We start from the raw sequence: 17,623 nt of genomic DNA, 5'->3' as shown, positions 1-17,623 counted from the left end.
TGGCATATTTTACACTCAAAACATTGGCTTTAACATGCCATGTGCCAACAATTTAAAATAAAAAATAACATACAATCTGCCTGTGGCTTTGAAACCAACTTTGACTTTAGTGCAACATGACTTTAGTGCAACTTAACCGAGGTATATGCCTAGAACAACAAATAAATGCAGAAAGTTACTTACTTTCTTTTTAGATTTTATTGAAAAAAACACAAGCTGGTCAACATGCCCAATGTCCAGCATGTTGACCAGCTCGGCAAAATAAATAAATAAATAAAAATTGATGTGGATGCATTTTGAATCAATCCAAGAATTGCGTGATGTAATATCGCGATATATCGCCGAATCGATTTTTTTCAACACCCCTTGTAGAAAGCTAATATGAAACATATGTATGAATTTGTCCAGTTTGGTTTTAAAAAGAGAGCACATTTTTTGTCACAAATCCAGCTGTATCAAACAGATGTGTAGAATAGTTGAATTTTACACATCTCTACTTTTCTATCTCATCTTTTGTCCCACTGAGAATTGCCATTGAGGTATTTGCACGTCAAAGCATTTTAAACGAGAGCACTAGGCACAAAAATCTGCACCAAGTGCCAAATCTTCTGTTTGCCAGATATCGGCATTTATCTAGATCAGTGATTATCATCATGGTACCATGATCATTCACACTTTAAAGGCATGTAGACATTTCTAACCTCATTAATAATGAAACAAGAGGTCGAAATTTATTGGTACCTCCATGTTTTTAAAAAAATCGTGATTAAATGTGCAATCTAGATCTGATCCATATGAAACTCGGTGAAGTAATTGAGCAACCAACCCGAGATAACTGAGCCAAATTTCATAAAGATCAGTCAATTACAAATCGAGACACGAATTTTTGAAATTTTGCCAATGATGAGAGATAAGAAAACTGATCCAGAATCAGTATAATGATCCGGATCCCCTCCAAAATGTAATGGAATCCTCCATGGTGTAAGGTCTGTTTTGGTTAAAATTGTCAAAATGTGTTAAAGCTAGGGTAGGCGATTTTCTCCAGTTACACTTTTTAAGTTTTTGGGTGAAATTGTCTTTATGTCCTGATAGAAATTAGGATCTTATGTGCTCTGAAACAGAACCAAGAGAATCCATCAACTGTAGCAGCTCTAAATCTGTAATAACTTCGACCAATGGAAAAAAATGAACCTTTTTTTTTAACCAATCACGTCTCCCGGTCTCCCTGCTCGTTCTCGACCCCTCGCATGCACGATAAAAAGGAACGCAAAGAATTAGACCTCTATAGCACACTGAAGCGTCCTGACCAATCCTTGCCATTTGGTCAAAAATGAAAAGAACCAATCAGGTCTTCATGTCTGGTCTTGCCCACACCCCTCCTTCCCATGTGCACACTCAAAAATGTGCCGAAATGGCAAAATCGGCTTTCGTTTCCCCTTGCATTCAAGCTTGTTGGAGTGTGGCTTCGGACGGGAGCATATGGGAGGGGGTGGAGCTTAGAGCAGGTCTTCTTGCTTAAAGGGCCCATGTTAAGCGCGTCACTGCTGACAGTTAAAACAGAGTTTTTGATCACGTTTTTTAACGTATATGATGGTAAAGTTTATTGTTTACTTACTGCTGAATGAGACATGAGACAACGTTTCTACATAACACAAGCAATGAGGGGAGGGGCCAGGGGAGTAAAGGCGGAGCCATTGGGGAAGCTACATTTAAAATCGTGCTAGCTTTTGAAAATCACCTACCCTACCTTTAAGTACTTGTGATGTAATCCTGCTGACAGACGAACAAACAAATGAAAGCACTCGTTCAGCGCAGACTTTCAAAAACGCCCAATTTCACGTGTCAAAAGCTGCAGATGGTATGACAAACACTTGAACTTTTGTTGTAGGTTAATGTCGGAACTGTTCTCAAACCAGATTTCACAGCCATTAATTCACAAACTACAGTAGAAATGACTATCGAAGATGGTGGAGATTTAACATGGTTTTTTTAACTCTCAAACCTGGATCAGGATCCAGATCTTTACCAAACTGTATCTCGTGATAGACTTTAGTGGAATGAGGATATCCTGGCAATATCTACAAACTTCAACCTGCTGCCAAATCCACATTCTGGATCGGATCCAAAAGAAAACTCAACATTTTGATAGAGGTCACACAACCCCAAATTTGAATGAAATGAAAACTTATTTAGACTGTATAAGAATTTCTGATCTGGATCATGTTTGGTCAGATGTTGCATGTCATAGCCTTGCATCATCCTGCAAAATCTTGAACGAATCGATGAAGATCTGACGCAGATATGAATTTTAGAAATTTTGCCCCGTGCTAAAGATAGGGGAATTGTGATATTTTTTGTGACCTTGATCTTGAATCTACCTTCACCAACATTGAATGATCTCATCTGTGCCCAAAAATCTATTCACAGAAAAAAATTGAAGTGGATTCATCAAAAATGAAGGACACTATCGTACACACAAACATGGCGACCAATATACTTTCGAAAACCGTTTTCAAAAGTAACCAACGGTGTTGAAAATATCACTTTCTTGTTTGTCAGAGATAATATAGCACCTGAATTTCACCTTCCAATCCAAACTGAAAATTTTGTTTCGAATTTTCGGCCATTTTATCTGTAGCGTTTAGTGTCCTTCAAGTATCATTCAGTGTTTTCTTTACTAGAAATCAAAACATGGCCTCCCTGTTTCTACATGTAGATAACTATTGTATTTTCTTTGTAGTTAAACAGAGGTTTCCCTCTGGCTCTTTACAAAGTAGTTTAACAGCGATACCTGAGGGTAGAGCTTTGACAAAGGAATGAGTTGTTCTAACCGTCAGTCGGCTCAAACAGGCATGTCCTGTCTGCACAGAGAACACAATGGGATGTGACAAGGATCTAATCGCTGATATTTTTCACTATTCCCCCCTCCCTGCTTTGCTTTGTATTGCTTTGCTTTGCAGCTCAGCTGTGGTGGTATCTCTTCAATCTCTGACAACAACATGTTCTATTCTGAGAATATCGGTGGAAGAGTTGGTTTTGGATGGAGTCGCGTACATGTGTGCGCGTCTGTGTCTATCTGTGCTCCCCACGGTCCTTCTGTTGGTCCTCTGAGTGGGTGGTCCGTTCCAAGCAGAGGAGAACTGGAAACATTACACCAACATGTGCTCACACAAACACACACACACGCACGCACGCACACGTACAGACGCACACAAAGGGAAAACTGGGAATCACACCAACGCATGCACAGCAGTGGGTGGAGCGGGCAGGGGCCTGATTCCAGATGTGTGACATTAATTTAGTTGATCCAAAACATGAACCGGTAGCACCCACTCACTCATCGCCACTGTGTGTGTGTGTGTGTATGTGTGTGTGTGTCATCCCTGTTTATTTTAAACTTCACAAGTTCAGAAAAAACCTGTAAATCGATGTTTTTAGATGTTTTGTAGCATCGGTAAGGCATGAGAAAGAATCAAATATTCTTATATAATAAGGCAGGGTTTCTCAAATGGGGGTACGTGTACCTCTTTGGGGTGTGCAATGGCGCTACAGGGGGTACTTGAAAGAGAGAGAGAGTGGAAAAAAAAAGTCTTGGTTCCACCCCAGGCGTGAGATGACTGGTATTGATAAAAACTATAGAAATAAATCTATTCAGGAGCCAAAAATAAGTGTTTTTCAACCTTGGGGTTGAAACCCCATATGGGGTCACCTGAAATTTCTGAAAAATTTAAACAGGTTTTGAAATTTGTAAATTCTTCTTTTTTTTTTCAAAATTTTAAACAAATTTCTATACTTTCCCTTTATGAATCTAGTTCAACAAAAATGCAGTATATATATGTATCTGAGCTCAAACATGATCAAAAACAAATTCAAGAAAAAAATGTATATGGTGTTGCCAGAAATTATTGATATCAAAATGGGGTCACAGTGCAACAAAAGGTTGGGAACCACTGCACTAAATACTGTTTCTTCCACTTATTTACAAAATGAGATTCTTTACAATGTGTTTTCACTCGTTCACTCCATCATTATGATCTGCAGTTATTATTAAATAGTTTTCTAAGCAAAATGTTGTAGCCGGATAAAGGGGGGACTTGCATTCAGAAATAAAAGAAAGGGCGTACTTGAGCCAAAAAAGTTGAGTGTCTATTAGTACGGTTGTCGTACGGACAACCCCCGATGCTATTGGTGCGTTTACTGATACGGTAAACGTACCAAGGTTAGGGTTAGGTTGTAACCCTATATCGCAACAATTTTTAGGGTTAGGTTTAGTCTTAGTCACATGACCTAAACTGGCCAATGAGGGGCGCTGCATACGGGTAGAATGTCGGTATACTGATATGGCAACCGTACAGATACAGATAGCCACTGCCAAAATACTTTGAGAACCACAGTGTTAAGGTTTTGTTTTCCGGACATTTCTACATTTCCTGAAAAACCTTCTCTGAGTAAATGAAACCTTAACAAAAAAGAAGACAAAATAAACTTGCTGGAATTATCAAATATTCCTAGAAAATAAGTTAAACTGACTCAATAAGGAGTTTTGGGTTGAGGGAAAAACTGGAGTAATGTGGACATGTGGGATAAAAGGTGCATGGTTTCTCTTTTAAGGAAAAGCATGAGGAGTGGAGCAGGTTATGAGAACAGTCTCCACTCTGACCCGTGGAGCAGCGCCCCTGGACTTTCATACAAGCTCCTCCGCCGGGGACGAGCAGGGGATACGGTGCATGAAAAGACAGAGCAGAAATGAAATTAAATAAGAGGAGCGGAGGAGGAGAAGGAGAGAAGATGTAGGAGGACGGAAGTGGTTGATTGGTTCCCCCAAGAGATCCTTTTGTTTAGGTTGTTCTGCGTCTTTCACTCTCTCTCTCTATCCCTCCACCTCCTCGTTTTCTGACATCTGAGGTGGATTAGAACAGAGACCACGGGTCATATCTATGACTTAAACCAAGAACATATGGTGCGTGAGTGTGTTTGTGTGTCCATTTCAATGCAGTGGGATTCCCCTCTGGTCTGAGTGGTGGAGTCAGAAATTTATTTTCTTGTCCATTGTCTTTTGCTGGAATATCAAAGGACTTAGTGTTTGTTGATCATCAGCGAGGGAGCTGCAGGTTACTTGCCTCTTTTCTCGTTATCATCTCCATCTTAAACTGTGCGTTTTAACAAAAATGGCCTCCTGGCACGGAGGATCTGTACTTTCACAGAAAACCCTATTTAGATCTGAAAAGATTAAGTGTGGTTATGACCCATTAGTTTTACTCAGGCCTTGACGAGGCTTGTCATAATGTCCTGCAGGCAAAGCGCTCTCACATAAGGAGAATGTATTACCAGCAGCGCCACTGCAACATGTAGTGAGATATAGCATTAAAGTCACGTGTGCACATGTGTAAAAGTGTCATTTGACTTTATTATCGAGGCTTCACTCAGTTGAAGAAAAAACAACTTTTGTCTTTGGAACGTTTAACATGGAAGAAAAACAAATCTACAAAAGAAGTTGTTGGATGGACAATATATAAAACAAGAGCATCAAAGTAGCTTTAAGAAAAAAATATTACCTTTTTTAAAAAAAAAAAAAAAAAAAAAAAAAAAAAAGAGGCTCAATTGTTTTTTTGGATTCAGGGCTTTTTTCCTCTTTTTTGCCCTATTGTTTACAAAATGATAAGAAAAGAGGAAAACAAACAACATGTATTTACAGTGCATATATTTACATTAAGGCATTTTTTTTTGCTGGGGAGAAAGACGGTTGATCTGATACAACCCCCATCACTACACAATCAAATAAATAGTCAGATTTACCATGATACATTACAGTGCTATAATTATCTCAATGCTATCTGCAATGAACAAACAAGTACAATTAAAAGGTGCAGTTGAACGGCACCATCAAATGGACACGCAGGCGAAGACATTAAAATGTAAGGTTCACTTTTTGTCCTTCGATCAAAACTCTCCTGCAGAGTTTTTGTTTCTAAGAATATTTAGTTTTGGATGTTATTGCAAGTGCTTGAAGCAGAACATTGATGTTTAACCTCAATAGTCATTAAATGGATTAAAAACTCACATTCTATGGAACCTTTTTATCAAACGTGTGCCCATATTTGACCAATCAGCCGAGTTCAAACTAACCAGAATGTGAGTGAAGTGTTTGAATGAGACTAATATAATATAGTTCCATATGTTACAGTGAGATGTCTAACCTAGTGGTAGAAAGAAATGTACTTAAAAAAAAAAAAAAAAAAAAGTCTGGGATGAGTCCTATTGTTCAACTAAATAAAATCAGCACCATGTGTGTTTGTAAAATTACTATCTATTCTACGCCCAATCACAGCTCCTAGACCACATGACCATAACGTACACCAATCAGACTGAAGGAGGCACTTAATAAGGTGTTAATGATGATGAAAATGAAACTTTGGCGAAAAGATTGCAAACCAAATGCTTAAGTCTGGATTGTGCATTAAAAAAAAAAAACGCTCAGATGGTTTTTTTTTTTTGGTTTTTTTGGGAGAGCACTGCACAGTGCACACACATTACTCGAGTAGCACATCCATCAAAACCCAACCTGAATAATTCATCAGCTAATTGCTGCTCTTTACCATCCATCCACCTTTTGTTTCTTCATCGCTCCCCTCTCTAAAACCCTCTCTCTCTCTCTCTCTCTCTCTCTTCCCTACATGCATCTCTAACGTTTCCTCTGCTTATCTTTTCTTTCTCCCTTCGTCTCCAGAGTCTCAATGCCTTCAATTTTTAATATCTCAACAGTGATGATTTGTGTGGTGTTCAAGTAAAGTAGTGATGATAATCGATCCAGTGGTAAGTGAGAAACGCAGGTCATTGCTTTGGATAACCAATTCTAGTGCAAAACTAAGAGTTTGGTTCAAAAATAATACAATAAAAATCTGGGTTATTCCAGTTATTTAAAGACAAACTAACAAACCAATGGGTAAACAAATATTTGGCTTGACTAGTTTAGCAAACAAAAAGTTGAAAAATATAAAAACGAATCAATTTTCTTTGTTAGAAAAAAAGACACAGGAGTCCAAAAGGACTGGAAACATGATTTAGAGCTACCTTTGTGTTACTTTTTGTTCAAAAAGGAAAAAAAAAAGAAGTCTACAAATGACAGAATATTTAAAAGACAACACCAGATGTGTCACCTGACCTGGCAGCTGTCCTGCTACTTTACACTCGTCAAACTGTCCCCATTCTGTGTGTGTGTTTCACAGAGCACCGTGCACTTTTCAAACGCACGCTATAGCTCAGTGTCGGGCAGGTCGTAACGACTGTGGAAGAAAATGACAGCGAGCGCTTAATGTGTCGAAGATAGTGCTTGTACATTTGTGTGTGTGTGTGTGTGTGTGTGCAAGTGTTGCTAGTTCTGGTGCCTCTTCATGTGCAGGGCGAGATGGTCGGAGCGGGAGAAGGAGCGCGAGCACACGGAGCACTGAAAGGGCTTCGCTCCCGTGTGTTTCCGGTAGTGGCGCGTTAGCTCGTCGGAGCGGGCGAAACGCCAGTCGCAGCTGTCCCACGTGCACCTGTACGGCTTCTCACCTGCAGCACAGAAAAACACAGAGCATATGTTAAACTAAGAACAAAGCAAACAGAGGGTTTCTTTCTCAGCCTCAAGATGCTGTGTGAACTGAACGCGCTCAAACCGCAAACACTGATACTACTGACGACTGACTGTGATGATTATGAAGATGAAGAAAAAACAACGAACGCTAACACCCTAGCTTACATGATTCATTACAGATGGGTGGAGAAACAGGGAAAACTGGCCGTACTGAAAACACCAGTTGTCTGACAACATACACAATCACAACAGTGTCGCTCACAGGCATTCATCAGGCATTCAAACAAGCGCAGGTTTTCTCACGGCAACTGTACTTTGCTGTTGGGTATTTTGTCTTTGATGGATGCAACGTGTTTGTCTGTCACTCTGTCATTCCAGCAGAGGATCAGCAGGTGGCCCCCAGGCGCTCCAACCAAAAAACTGGTGTGGCTTCTCACCTTGAGAAGTGCTCCACTGAGCGTGTGCACACGGCTCTTTGTGCTTGTACAACCAAAAGGAGCATTTATAAAAACTGTGTATTTATCTGTAATCATATCCCTTTGCACCGAAACCAACGTCAGACGAGACTATCTGCGTTTTTAATTAAACTGAAAAAATGTCCCTTAAAAGAACAGTGTATTTACGGTGAGGGACGTCATAGTTCCAAGTAGATTCCCATTCCAACTTTTTATTTTGTATATTTTTGCAGCCTGTTTTTAAAATGAGGTGACATAAGATTAAATGTAACACATTTTGATTCTTTATACAACAGAATCGTATGTTTCCTACAAACTCTTACATATTCCCTGTCTGACTGATCTAAAACAGGAGTATCAAACTCATTTTAGCTCAGGGGCCACAGATTCTAGGCGGTAAAAAGAGGACTTTCCACATTAATGTGCCCTGGTTTGCACTTTCACGTATACATGATATATAAATGATTAAGTATGTGAGTATGTCAGTCCCTGCAGGATTTTCACTTAAATTTACCTGGTTTTGAGGAAATGTTGTGGAATAATTTGAGGAACATTTGCCAGATTTTTGAAAATTTTTTTGTTCTTTCAACCATTTGACATAAACAAAAAATGTTATAAGAACTGGAATACTGAGCTCTGCAAATATTGTGGATTTTAATTGCATTTTTGTATCTGGATGGGCTAAGATACCTACAGCTGAACTAGTTGATAATGTTTCATGTTTTTTTCCATTATTTTTGCTTTCTCGTGCGGGCCGATTTTGATGCTCTAAAGGGCCGGAGTTGGCCCTCGACCCTCGAGTTTGACTTGACACATGTTATCGAAAAGAATGTAAGATATGCAGATAGTATGTTTGTGCAATTTACAGTATTCAGTAATTAATTAGCCTGAGGCTAATACTCAGGACAAAACTGAATTTATGTTTTAGGATTGCTGCAAAACAAACAAAAAACAACAAATCTCTGCACTTTGGGAGAAAGGTCACATTAAATCTGGACATAAGAAACCACAGCTACACTATTTGCGCTGCTCTGCATAATTAGCCAAAGAAAATATGTATGTGTTGTTCCTTACGTGAGCATCAGACTCTGTAAACACGCTCTGCAGCGTTCTTCTAACAATCACAGCCAAGCTGTTGGAGGATTCACCACAGACTTGCCATCGTTACACACACCTGACTCAACACGACTGACAATGAAAAGATGTGAAAGAGACTTGGGGGGGGGGGGGTTCACACACACACACACACACACACACACACACACACACACACACACACACACACACACACACACACACACACACACACACACACACACACACACACACACACACACACACACACACACACACACACACACACGGAGAGAGAGAGAGGAGAGACACAAACAATCAGGGTAATGGATGTTGATGGAGATTAGAGTGGGAACTCCCACTGGGGCCAAAAACGCATTAGGAATCATCTCATACAGATTACTGACAGGTGTGTGTGTGGAAGAGTGTTTTGCGCGTGTGTGTGTGTGTGCACGCATGAGTGCATAAGTGTGCATTCAAGCAGCTGAATAACAGACGCAGGCCGAGGGAAAGAAAAGGAGGCAGGAGGCGACCGGGGTGGGTTGAAGGTGGAAGGATGGTTTAAAAAAAAAATTGGGAGAAGAAAACGACAGGATAGAGAAAAAGAACTAATAGGACGATAAAGGATACATTCACTGATGCTACACAAGCTTTTTACGTGTCGTGTTGGTCTCATCTTGTGGTCTGTCATAACTGCAATCAGCCTGCAGCACGAATGACGCCAGATCTAATTGTCGTGTCATGTTCCCAATAGTGAAACGCGAGGCCCGCACACCCACAACCATGTCCTGAACTGGCAAGTGCAACAAATTCTGGGGAAAAATGAAAGCTTGGAGTGTGTTTGTGTGTATAGATGAGCGTGGAGTGGGTCGATATCACAAGCTTTGTTATGTTAGCTGGAGTGAGGTGGGGCCCTACACCTGAGCACCTGTTTGTTGACTTTGGTATTAGGGAAATAAAAGCAACATGTGGAGTCGAGTATGGAATAAGAACAAAAAAAGGGGGGGGAATACAGGAGGAAAGAAATCAAAGTGCAAAATGTTGTGGATTTTAGACGGTACACTACACCATCCGTATTACAGTTTATATACAAATCTATTTGTAAAGAGTACGGGTGTAAGAAAAAAATTGATTCGGCAATATATCACAATATTTCACCACACAATTATCGTATCGATCCAAAAAATGTCCAAATAGATTTTTTAATCAAAAATGTAATTGCTCTAAAATATGCATAGCACGTAAACGCCCCATCAGTGAACCACATAAAACCTTGTTAAACTACTCACTTAAAGGTTGATTGCACTTTATTTTCATAAAACATACTGAGCACTTTATAGATGTATGTCGTAACTTTTTTTTATTAAGAATTTAAAAACCGAAAGCCAGAGTAAATCTATGTTTATGTATCATTCTTTTGAAATGCGAAAAAATACCTAACTAGTCTTTTACGATGGTCTACTGTCAGTGGTCATTCATATACATCAATGTACTGTATATAAGTCCCGCCTTCATCCTACAGACCCCTATACAAATTGCAAATCGCGCCGTGATCGCCGAGCCAATAGGCTTCGACTTCCTGTAGCGGACTCTGTCAATCAAAGTGAATGCGTGTGCATAAACGGCACGAAAACGAGGCCGCGCGTCACAACAGCAAACAGGTATCACTCTGAGTAGCATAGCATCATGGAGGAGCGCTCTGAAACTCAAAGCTTCTACTAAAAAACTAAAGAAAAGTCCGGGTACAAAGCTTGCGGATAAACGTCTTTGTGACCGCAACAAAATGTATCTCTGAGCTGCTTTTAAAAGGATTACGAACGGATCCTGATTTGGCAACATTTCTCATGGACAAGTAATAAACATGTTTTAATCAAATTACCAATAAATGTTTTATTAGTGAAAAACATCACTACACGTGTGTTGGTGTGTTAAACATTGTTCCACGCACAAAAGTAGAGGCGTGGCTTCTGGTAGATTGGCAGAGGCAGGGGGAGGAAGTGGAGCTGTTTAGGGAGGGACATCGAGACGTTCGCTTTTTAATTTTCTCTTTTCATTCTCCGGATATCATCTTTAACGGAATCAGAATAGGTTGTAAAAGCAAAAGTTAAACTTTTTTGAAAAATGTAATTTGACAGTTTGACAAACATAGCGCTTGTTTTTGATATTGGTGCTTGAATTTCAGTTACAATTTACTTGTTCTCGTTAGTTTTTAAAAAAATGAAATAAACTGTATTTCATACCATTTTGAACGTGTAATTTGTAATTATTTTTATCACAATATAGTGTTGGGATTTATTGCATTTGTGACGTGTAAATCATGAATGGTATTGTAAGATTCATAGCAATGCACACCTCTAGTAAAGAGTAAAAGCAGAAGTAGTTGAGATGGCTGGTATGAATAATTAAGAGAATAGTTCTCTAATAAATGTAGTTTATTTATCGCACAGTGCATTTCACCTATAATCAGGAACTTGCAGTCCAAACTAATAAATTGCCACTTCCTCATCTGTTCAGATAAACCTCGACCATAGTGAAACTATATTAAAGTATTTAAGCTATTGCTGCTGAGGTCACAGAATCCCCACATGTCTCACACTGACCACAGTCTGAAAGTCGTCCCCTGGCAGAAGTGTGTCACTTCCACCTGTTTTGATGGAATCGTATATTGGGCATGGAGGATGGGGAACAGGCCAGGATACATTTACACACACATGCCAAGAACACAACACTCTGCCTAGCAACACAGTGCCAGGGCAGCTACTGAAATCCAAATCCCGTGGACAGTTTCATATTTTTCTTGTAAACAAAAAGGTGAGTAAAGGGGGAGATCTTACCGGTGTGAGTCCTGAGGTGAGCTTTCAGATGCGACGACTTAGTGTAAACCTTCTTGCAGCCTGAGAACAAACAGCACAAACAGGAGGATGAATTGCATGCATCAAAAACATGTGTACACAACATTTCCAGCAGCGGTATGTGGGGAAATGAAGGCTAATTAAAAACAGAAGCTTCATGCAGTAAAAAAAAGGTAAATATTTGCTTTACAGAAACTCATTAAAGGTTGTTTAAAAACGTTTTCACGGTTGGAAACTGACTACTGATCACACGCGAGCCTTTATATTTTCATGTATTATGAAAATAAATTCACAATAATTTGTTAATGGGAAATATGTTCTGAAGCTTTAATGCGGAGAGAAATGCTAAAATTTCACATGCAGCCGTGATTAAACTGCCAACAGCTGTCATGGTGTGACTAATACACACTTGGGTGAAAAGTGGTTTTGTGGATATGATGAATCTGCTTCATCTGACTTTAAAGAAGTCAAACAGGTGCTAACATGCAGCAGGAGGATCAGCTTAAGCCTATTTTACATGCTGCCACAGGCTAGTTGACATTACATGTCCTACAAGTAGCTGCACATCATCTTCTTGCTGTGTGGGAGAGAGCCAGAAGACGGAGAAGAAAAAAAATACTTAGATACAAGCAAGCCATCTCAAATGTAATGGTGAGCAACTGTATGTGTGTGTGTGGGGGAAAAATAGAGATCAAACGAGTCAAGGTGAACTTCTATCTAATTAGCAAACCCACGCACGCACTGCGGTTCATTCCACAATAATACCAGTGATGGCTTTAATGCCAGGACCTAGTGTGAGAGTCTGTGAGAGCACATGCCTCGATGACCTAAACGCCACAGCTATTTGAGCTACGATAATAAATGCAAAGCACATTTTAAAGCTGCTCATTCATTGTGAGGCACTATAGGCTGCCAACCAGTGGTGATCCCAGGACAGCCTGTTCTTGATTGTGGCCATAGAGCATATAACAGGTTTAGGACCTAACATGCAATTTCTGGGTACTAAAAATGTATATAGTTATTAACGGTATAAGAAAAAATATATCGCTATATTTCAGGGTGTGATTATGGTATCGATTAAAAAAATATTTCAAATTGGGTTTCTTTTAATGATTTTTTTTTTTAACAAAAAACCCATGTAATTGCGCTAACACGTGCATAGCACGTGAACGCCCGGTCAATGGGTGTCATTGAACCACATTAAACCTGGTTAAACTACATCCATCCTCAATGCATTTTAGCTTGGAAGTTGATTGCACTTTATTTCTTATAAAACATACTGGGCACTTTTATAGATGTATGTGGATACTATTATTTTTGGGGGGAATTTAAGAACTTAACAGAAAGAGAATCTGTTGTAAAAGCGAAAGTTAAACTTTTTGGAAAAATGTAATTTGACAGTTTGATAAACATACCACTTGTTTTTTATATTGATACTTGATTACAGTTAGTTACCATTTACTCGTTTTCACAAGTTTAAAAAAAATGAAATAAATTGTATTTAATACCATTTTGTACTTGTAAAGATGAACTTTGTAATTATTGATATAGCAATATATATCGGAGTGTTTATCATCTGGATATATCGTATAATTACACGCAAATCATGAATCGTATGGCATCGTCAGTTTCATGGCAATGCACACCCCTATAATTTATGTGGTGTCTTAAAATAAAGCTGACCTTTTAAAGGATAGCACGGCCTGGTTTATATAAATAAGAGGGTACAGCACAGGACACAATCTCCTAACCTGGGTAGTCACAGTGATGGATCCGCCGTTTTTCTAAATCGGGGTTGTTCCTGCGGTTGTAGCGTACGGAGGCGGCGGTGTTCTGTGCTGGCGTTGGGGCCTGGGTCACAGCAGAGGTCTGGGGATGAACAGTGGTTGTACCGGTGACTGATGTTGGACCTGCGCTGACGGGAAGGGCTAAGCTGCCGGGTCCTGGTCCAGGCCCGAGTACAGGGGTGCTCCCTGCCAGCTTAGAGGCGATGGTGGCTGCGTACGAAGGAGGGGGGGACATGGTGTGGAGCAGCTCCTTCTGCCTGTCGGGGCTGCCGGGTTCTGAACTGGGCGGGGAAGGCGGCAGGTAGGGCACCTGCTGCTGAGGCTGCTGCTGGAGGAAATGTGGGTTTGCCTGGGGGTGGTGATGGGGGTACACCTCCCCACTCAGCCCGCAGTAGGCAGGCTTGGCAGTGAGCTCTGTTTGAGATGCAGAGGAGGCTATGGGCATGTCTTGGAAAGGTGAGTGGAGTGCGGTCGTAGATGGGGTTTGTTGATGTAGCTGCTGCTGCGGTTGCTGCTGCTGATGATGGTGATGGTGATGGTGATGCTGATGTTGAACCTCCATCCCGTTGCTATGGTGATGATCCAAACTGGAGTTTAGCAGCTGAAACAGGGAGCTGCTGTTGTCGTGGTGGTGATGATGAAGAGACTCGTACGGTGAAGACATTTCCTGCTTCACAAACACCTCAGAGTCACCACTCACATGGTTTCCCTCAGACTGGTTGAAAACACTGGTGAAGTCTGGTAACCCGGTTAATGACATGTCCATGGCGAGGGCACCAGGGCCGTGGGCGGATGTGGAACACCTACGGGTGGGTGTTGTGTTGGGGCAGTGGTGCTGAAGGTTGGAGTGTGAGAAACATGATGAGGGAGATTCTGTTTTGATCTGAAGGAGACTGACGTTGTTCTGATGCTGAGGGGGCCGCGCCTGCGACGACAAGCCCATCCTCAGGTAGCCGACGTCGGGGAGGTACAGGTTCATGTTGAGGGTGTACGGAGCTCCGGATGGATCGTCGGTGAAGAAGTGATCCACAGCAGACGAGCCATCTCTGTGAGGCTTCTGATTCTGAAGGGGAAGCTGCTGAGGGGAAAGATATCGGTCCATCTCACACTTTGCCTGAGGATGAACAAACAGAAAATGAAAATAAACACCAGCAAAATTAAAAGTCTGTTAGCAAACTTTTCCCACCGAGCTCCTCTTCTCCTGAGCGATTATAAAATTTCACAGGACAGTCATCACGAAAACATTTATCAAGTAGTCATCAATAGGTGGTTGCAACATTCCCTCTCCGCCTGCAAGGCTGAACTCAGAAACCCAGCCGCTGAGAGGCCAGCGGTGTATGATCTGATCAGGCCATGTTTAGGAAGGGTGGAAATAATAATACATCCCATTAGAAGTTTGCCTTGATCTGCTTCAACAGTTTTACAAAGTTTAATTAAATATCTGCTTAATATGGTGAGTCTTGTGAATTTGGGGGTGTTAGAGCAGCCCTGCAGCAGAGGATGAAGCAGCAACATGAAAGGGAATGGGGGGAAACACCCATGCAGCAGCAGCAGCAGCAGAGGTAGTGTGGCTGGGGATGGGCTCCATGCTATTTGAGGCTCCTGGTACTACCACCACCAGCTGCTATCTGCACAGCTTCCCTGCATGTGAGCTGGGGACAGAGTAACTGGGAGCCCACTGTCCGATGCTGGAGTCAGTTGTTGTCAGCGTGCTATGATGGTGAGACCAACTGGTCAACAACTGGCAGTGGCTGGCATATCAAATATGCGCTGAATGCACTTGGACTCAGAGCCAGTTTATCAAAGACAGCGCAAATATAGATTCACCTTTAATCACTATAGAATATATTTAGTAAAATAGAATTTAATTTCATTTTAGAATATATAATCTGCCACGCCCATTCTCTGAAACACAGCCGAAAAGTGCCAGTTTACCTGTGCGTAGTCGTTCTGCTCCGCCTTGTCGGTAATCTTGCAGTCCAAACCGAAAATCGCCGAGTCCTCCATCAGGGAGAAGCCGCCCGCCACGGCCGCCTTCTGCAACGCGTAGAAGGGCTCGTCCTGCTGCTGCACGCCGCCGCCGCTCATCGTCAGAGCCGCAGCCATCAAAGCTCCAGACGCAGCGCCGTGTTCTCCGCGCCTCGCTCGGGCCTCTTAACGCAGGGAGGACCGGGGGATGCTGCCGCGTAACCGAGCAGGGAGTGGAGCTCAGGTGCTGTGTGAAGGGTTAAATCGTGCGTGTCGGCTTCATCTCCTTCCACTTGTTTCATCCCTCCGGCCCCGCAGACAGATTTCTACGTCCCCGACGTAGGGCGGAGCAGCTCCGGTGTAAATACAGAGCAGGCGCCGCCCACCCCGCCTCCAGAGGCGCTTTGATCGTTCATTCAACCGGGCACCGCCCTGCGCCCCATCCACACGAGCTACCGACAGAGAACCACAGGACTCCAACTACATATGAAACAGCAGTTTTGTTTATATTTATGTAGTTTTTAAAAATTATTATTTAAAACGATTTTTTTTAAAACTCGAAACTCTCAAACTTGTCTATCTATGACCAATTTCAACATTAATGTCCCCAAGTTTGCCTTTCCAGTTAAAAATTAGACAAAGTATGAAAGACATCAACAATATCAAAGCAATAAATGACAGATACTTAAATGTCCTTTGATTGATTAATTTTTTTTGACCAATTTTTTATTTAATTCAGGGAGATTTTGTGGAATAATTTGAGAAAAATTGCAGGATTTTGGAAAAAAAATTGAGTTTTTTCAACAACAATTTACAACTGTATTATTTGGTGATTTACACAATGATTCATGTTTTCTCTGTCATTTTTCAATTTCTCCTGCGGGCCAAATCGGATGCTCCGAAGGTGTCAGAAAGTCTTTGTGGCTGGATTTGCCCTTCTCAACCCAACTACACTTCATGTTACACAAAATGGCTATTCTATCATAAACAAACCCAAAGTTTTTTTCTTTTTTTATGATCAAGAGTGAGGAAAAAGTATTAAACTAACTTCTCAAAAGAGAATAAAAATGCAACATTTGGCTAATATCAAAGCCACAATAACCACTTGTATCTATGGCTGAGTATGGGTTAATATTTAATATTCCCTAATCAATGTGATTCATGATTTATTTTGATTTTTGATTTGATTATGGATATTTCAGTCATAGCACCAATTTTAGATTGTCTGAGAACCATTGCTGTAAATAGTAAAAACTAAATGCAGAATTAAAATTCTAATGTTTACATTCAGAATTGAGGCCACAGATTTTACTATTTCATGGATTGATAATGGGCTATTCAGTGGAAAATCGATTTAAATCAATTAAACAATTTTTATTTTTACCCAGCCCTAGACTTGGAATATCTGTGATGCTTTAATCCAGCCAGGAGAAGATTTCTCTTCGAAAACAAGCTGGAAAGCATTGATCAATAGGTATGACACAAGTTATTACAAGTCACATATATTCATACAATTGAGACAACTGCCATGTGAGTGAGTCATACGACAAGAGCAGCTTAAGAATTCCAAGTTTTGCCAAAAGGTACTTCAAAAACTGACAGGTACAATGAGGAATTGAAATAGTGATCTAGTATCATTGTATACTGTATATGTATCTTGTATCCATTGACCTTTCTACTGGAGATCATTATGGTGCATAAGTCAGTATTACCTGTATTGTTGAAATTAGGTTACCTTGTTCCTTTTCGTAATTCATGTTTGGCATTTATTTTATTTCCTTGGCAATCATTGAGTGGCAACTGACTTCAGGAATTATACCGTACCTGTCTATCAAGGTGCATTTTAAACACGGCTGCAATTTAGGTTTCATTAAATGCTGAAGACAGTGTGGACTGTGCATTTAGTTTATTCAA

The 17,623-nt window shown here is 40.7% G+C and overlaps 1 protein-coding gene across 1 annotated transcript; it reads right to left on the bottom strand.

The window, feature by feature from the left end:
• Positions 1-5,387: 5,387 nt before the first annotated feature.
• klf5a (Kruppel like factor 5a) lies at positions 5,388-16,068 on the bottom strand. Its single transcript, XM_028467962.1, has 4 exons — positions 15,677-16,068; positions 13,706-14,855; positions 11,937-11,996; positions 5,388-7,551 (listed from the first exon to the last, which is right to left on the bottom strand). Exons 1-4 carry the CDS (start codon positions 15,845-15,847, stop codon positions 7,373-7,375), a joined length of 1,560 nt encoding a protein of 519 aa, XP_028323763.1. The 5' UTR covers positions 15,848-16,068; the 3' UTR covers positions 5,388-7,372.
• Positions 16,069-17,623: the final 1,555 nt, after the last annotated feature.

The sequence above is a fragment of the Gouania willdenowi genome, chromosome 15 (genome assembly GCF_900634775.1).
Source record: "Gouania willdenowi chromosome 15, fGouWil2.1, whole genome shotgun sequence".
Taxonomy (NCBI): Eukaryota; Metazoa; Chordata; class Actinopteri; order Blenniiformes; family Gobiesocidae; genus Gouania; species Gouania willdenowi.
Note: the sequence above shows the minus strand (reverse complement) of the source record. Positions and strands in the feature narration are given on the sequence as shown.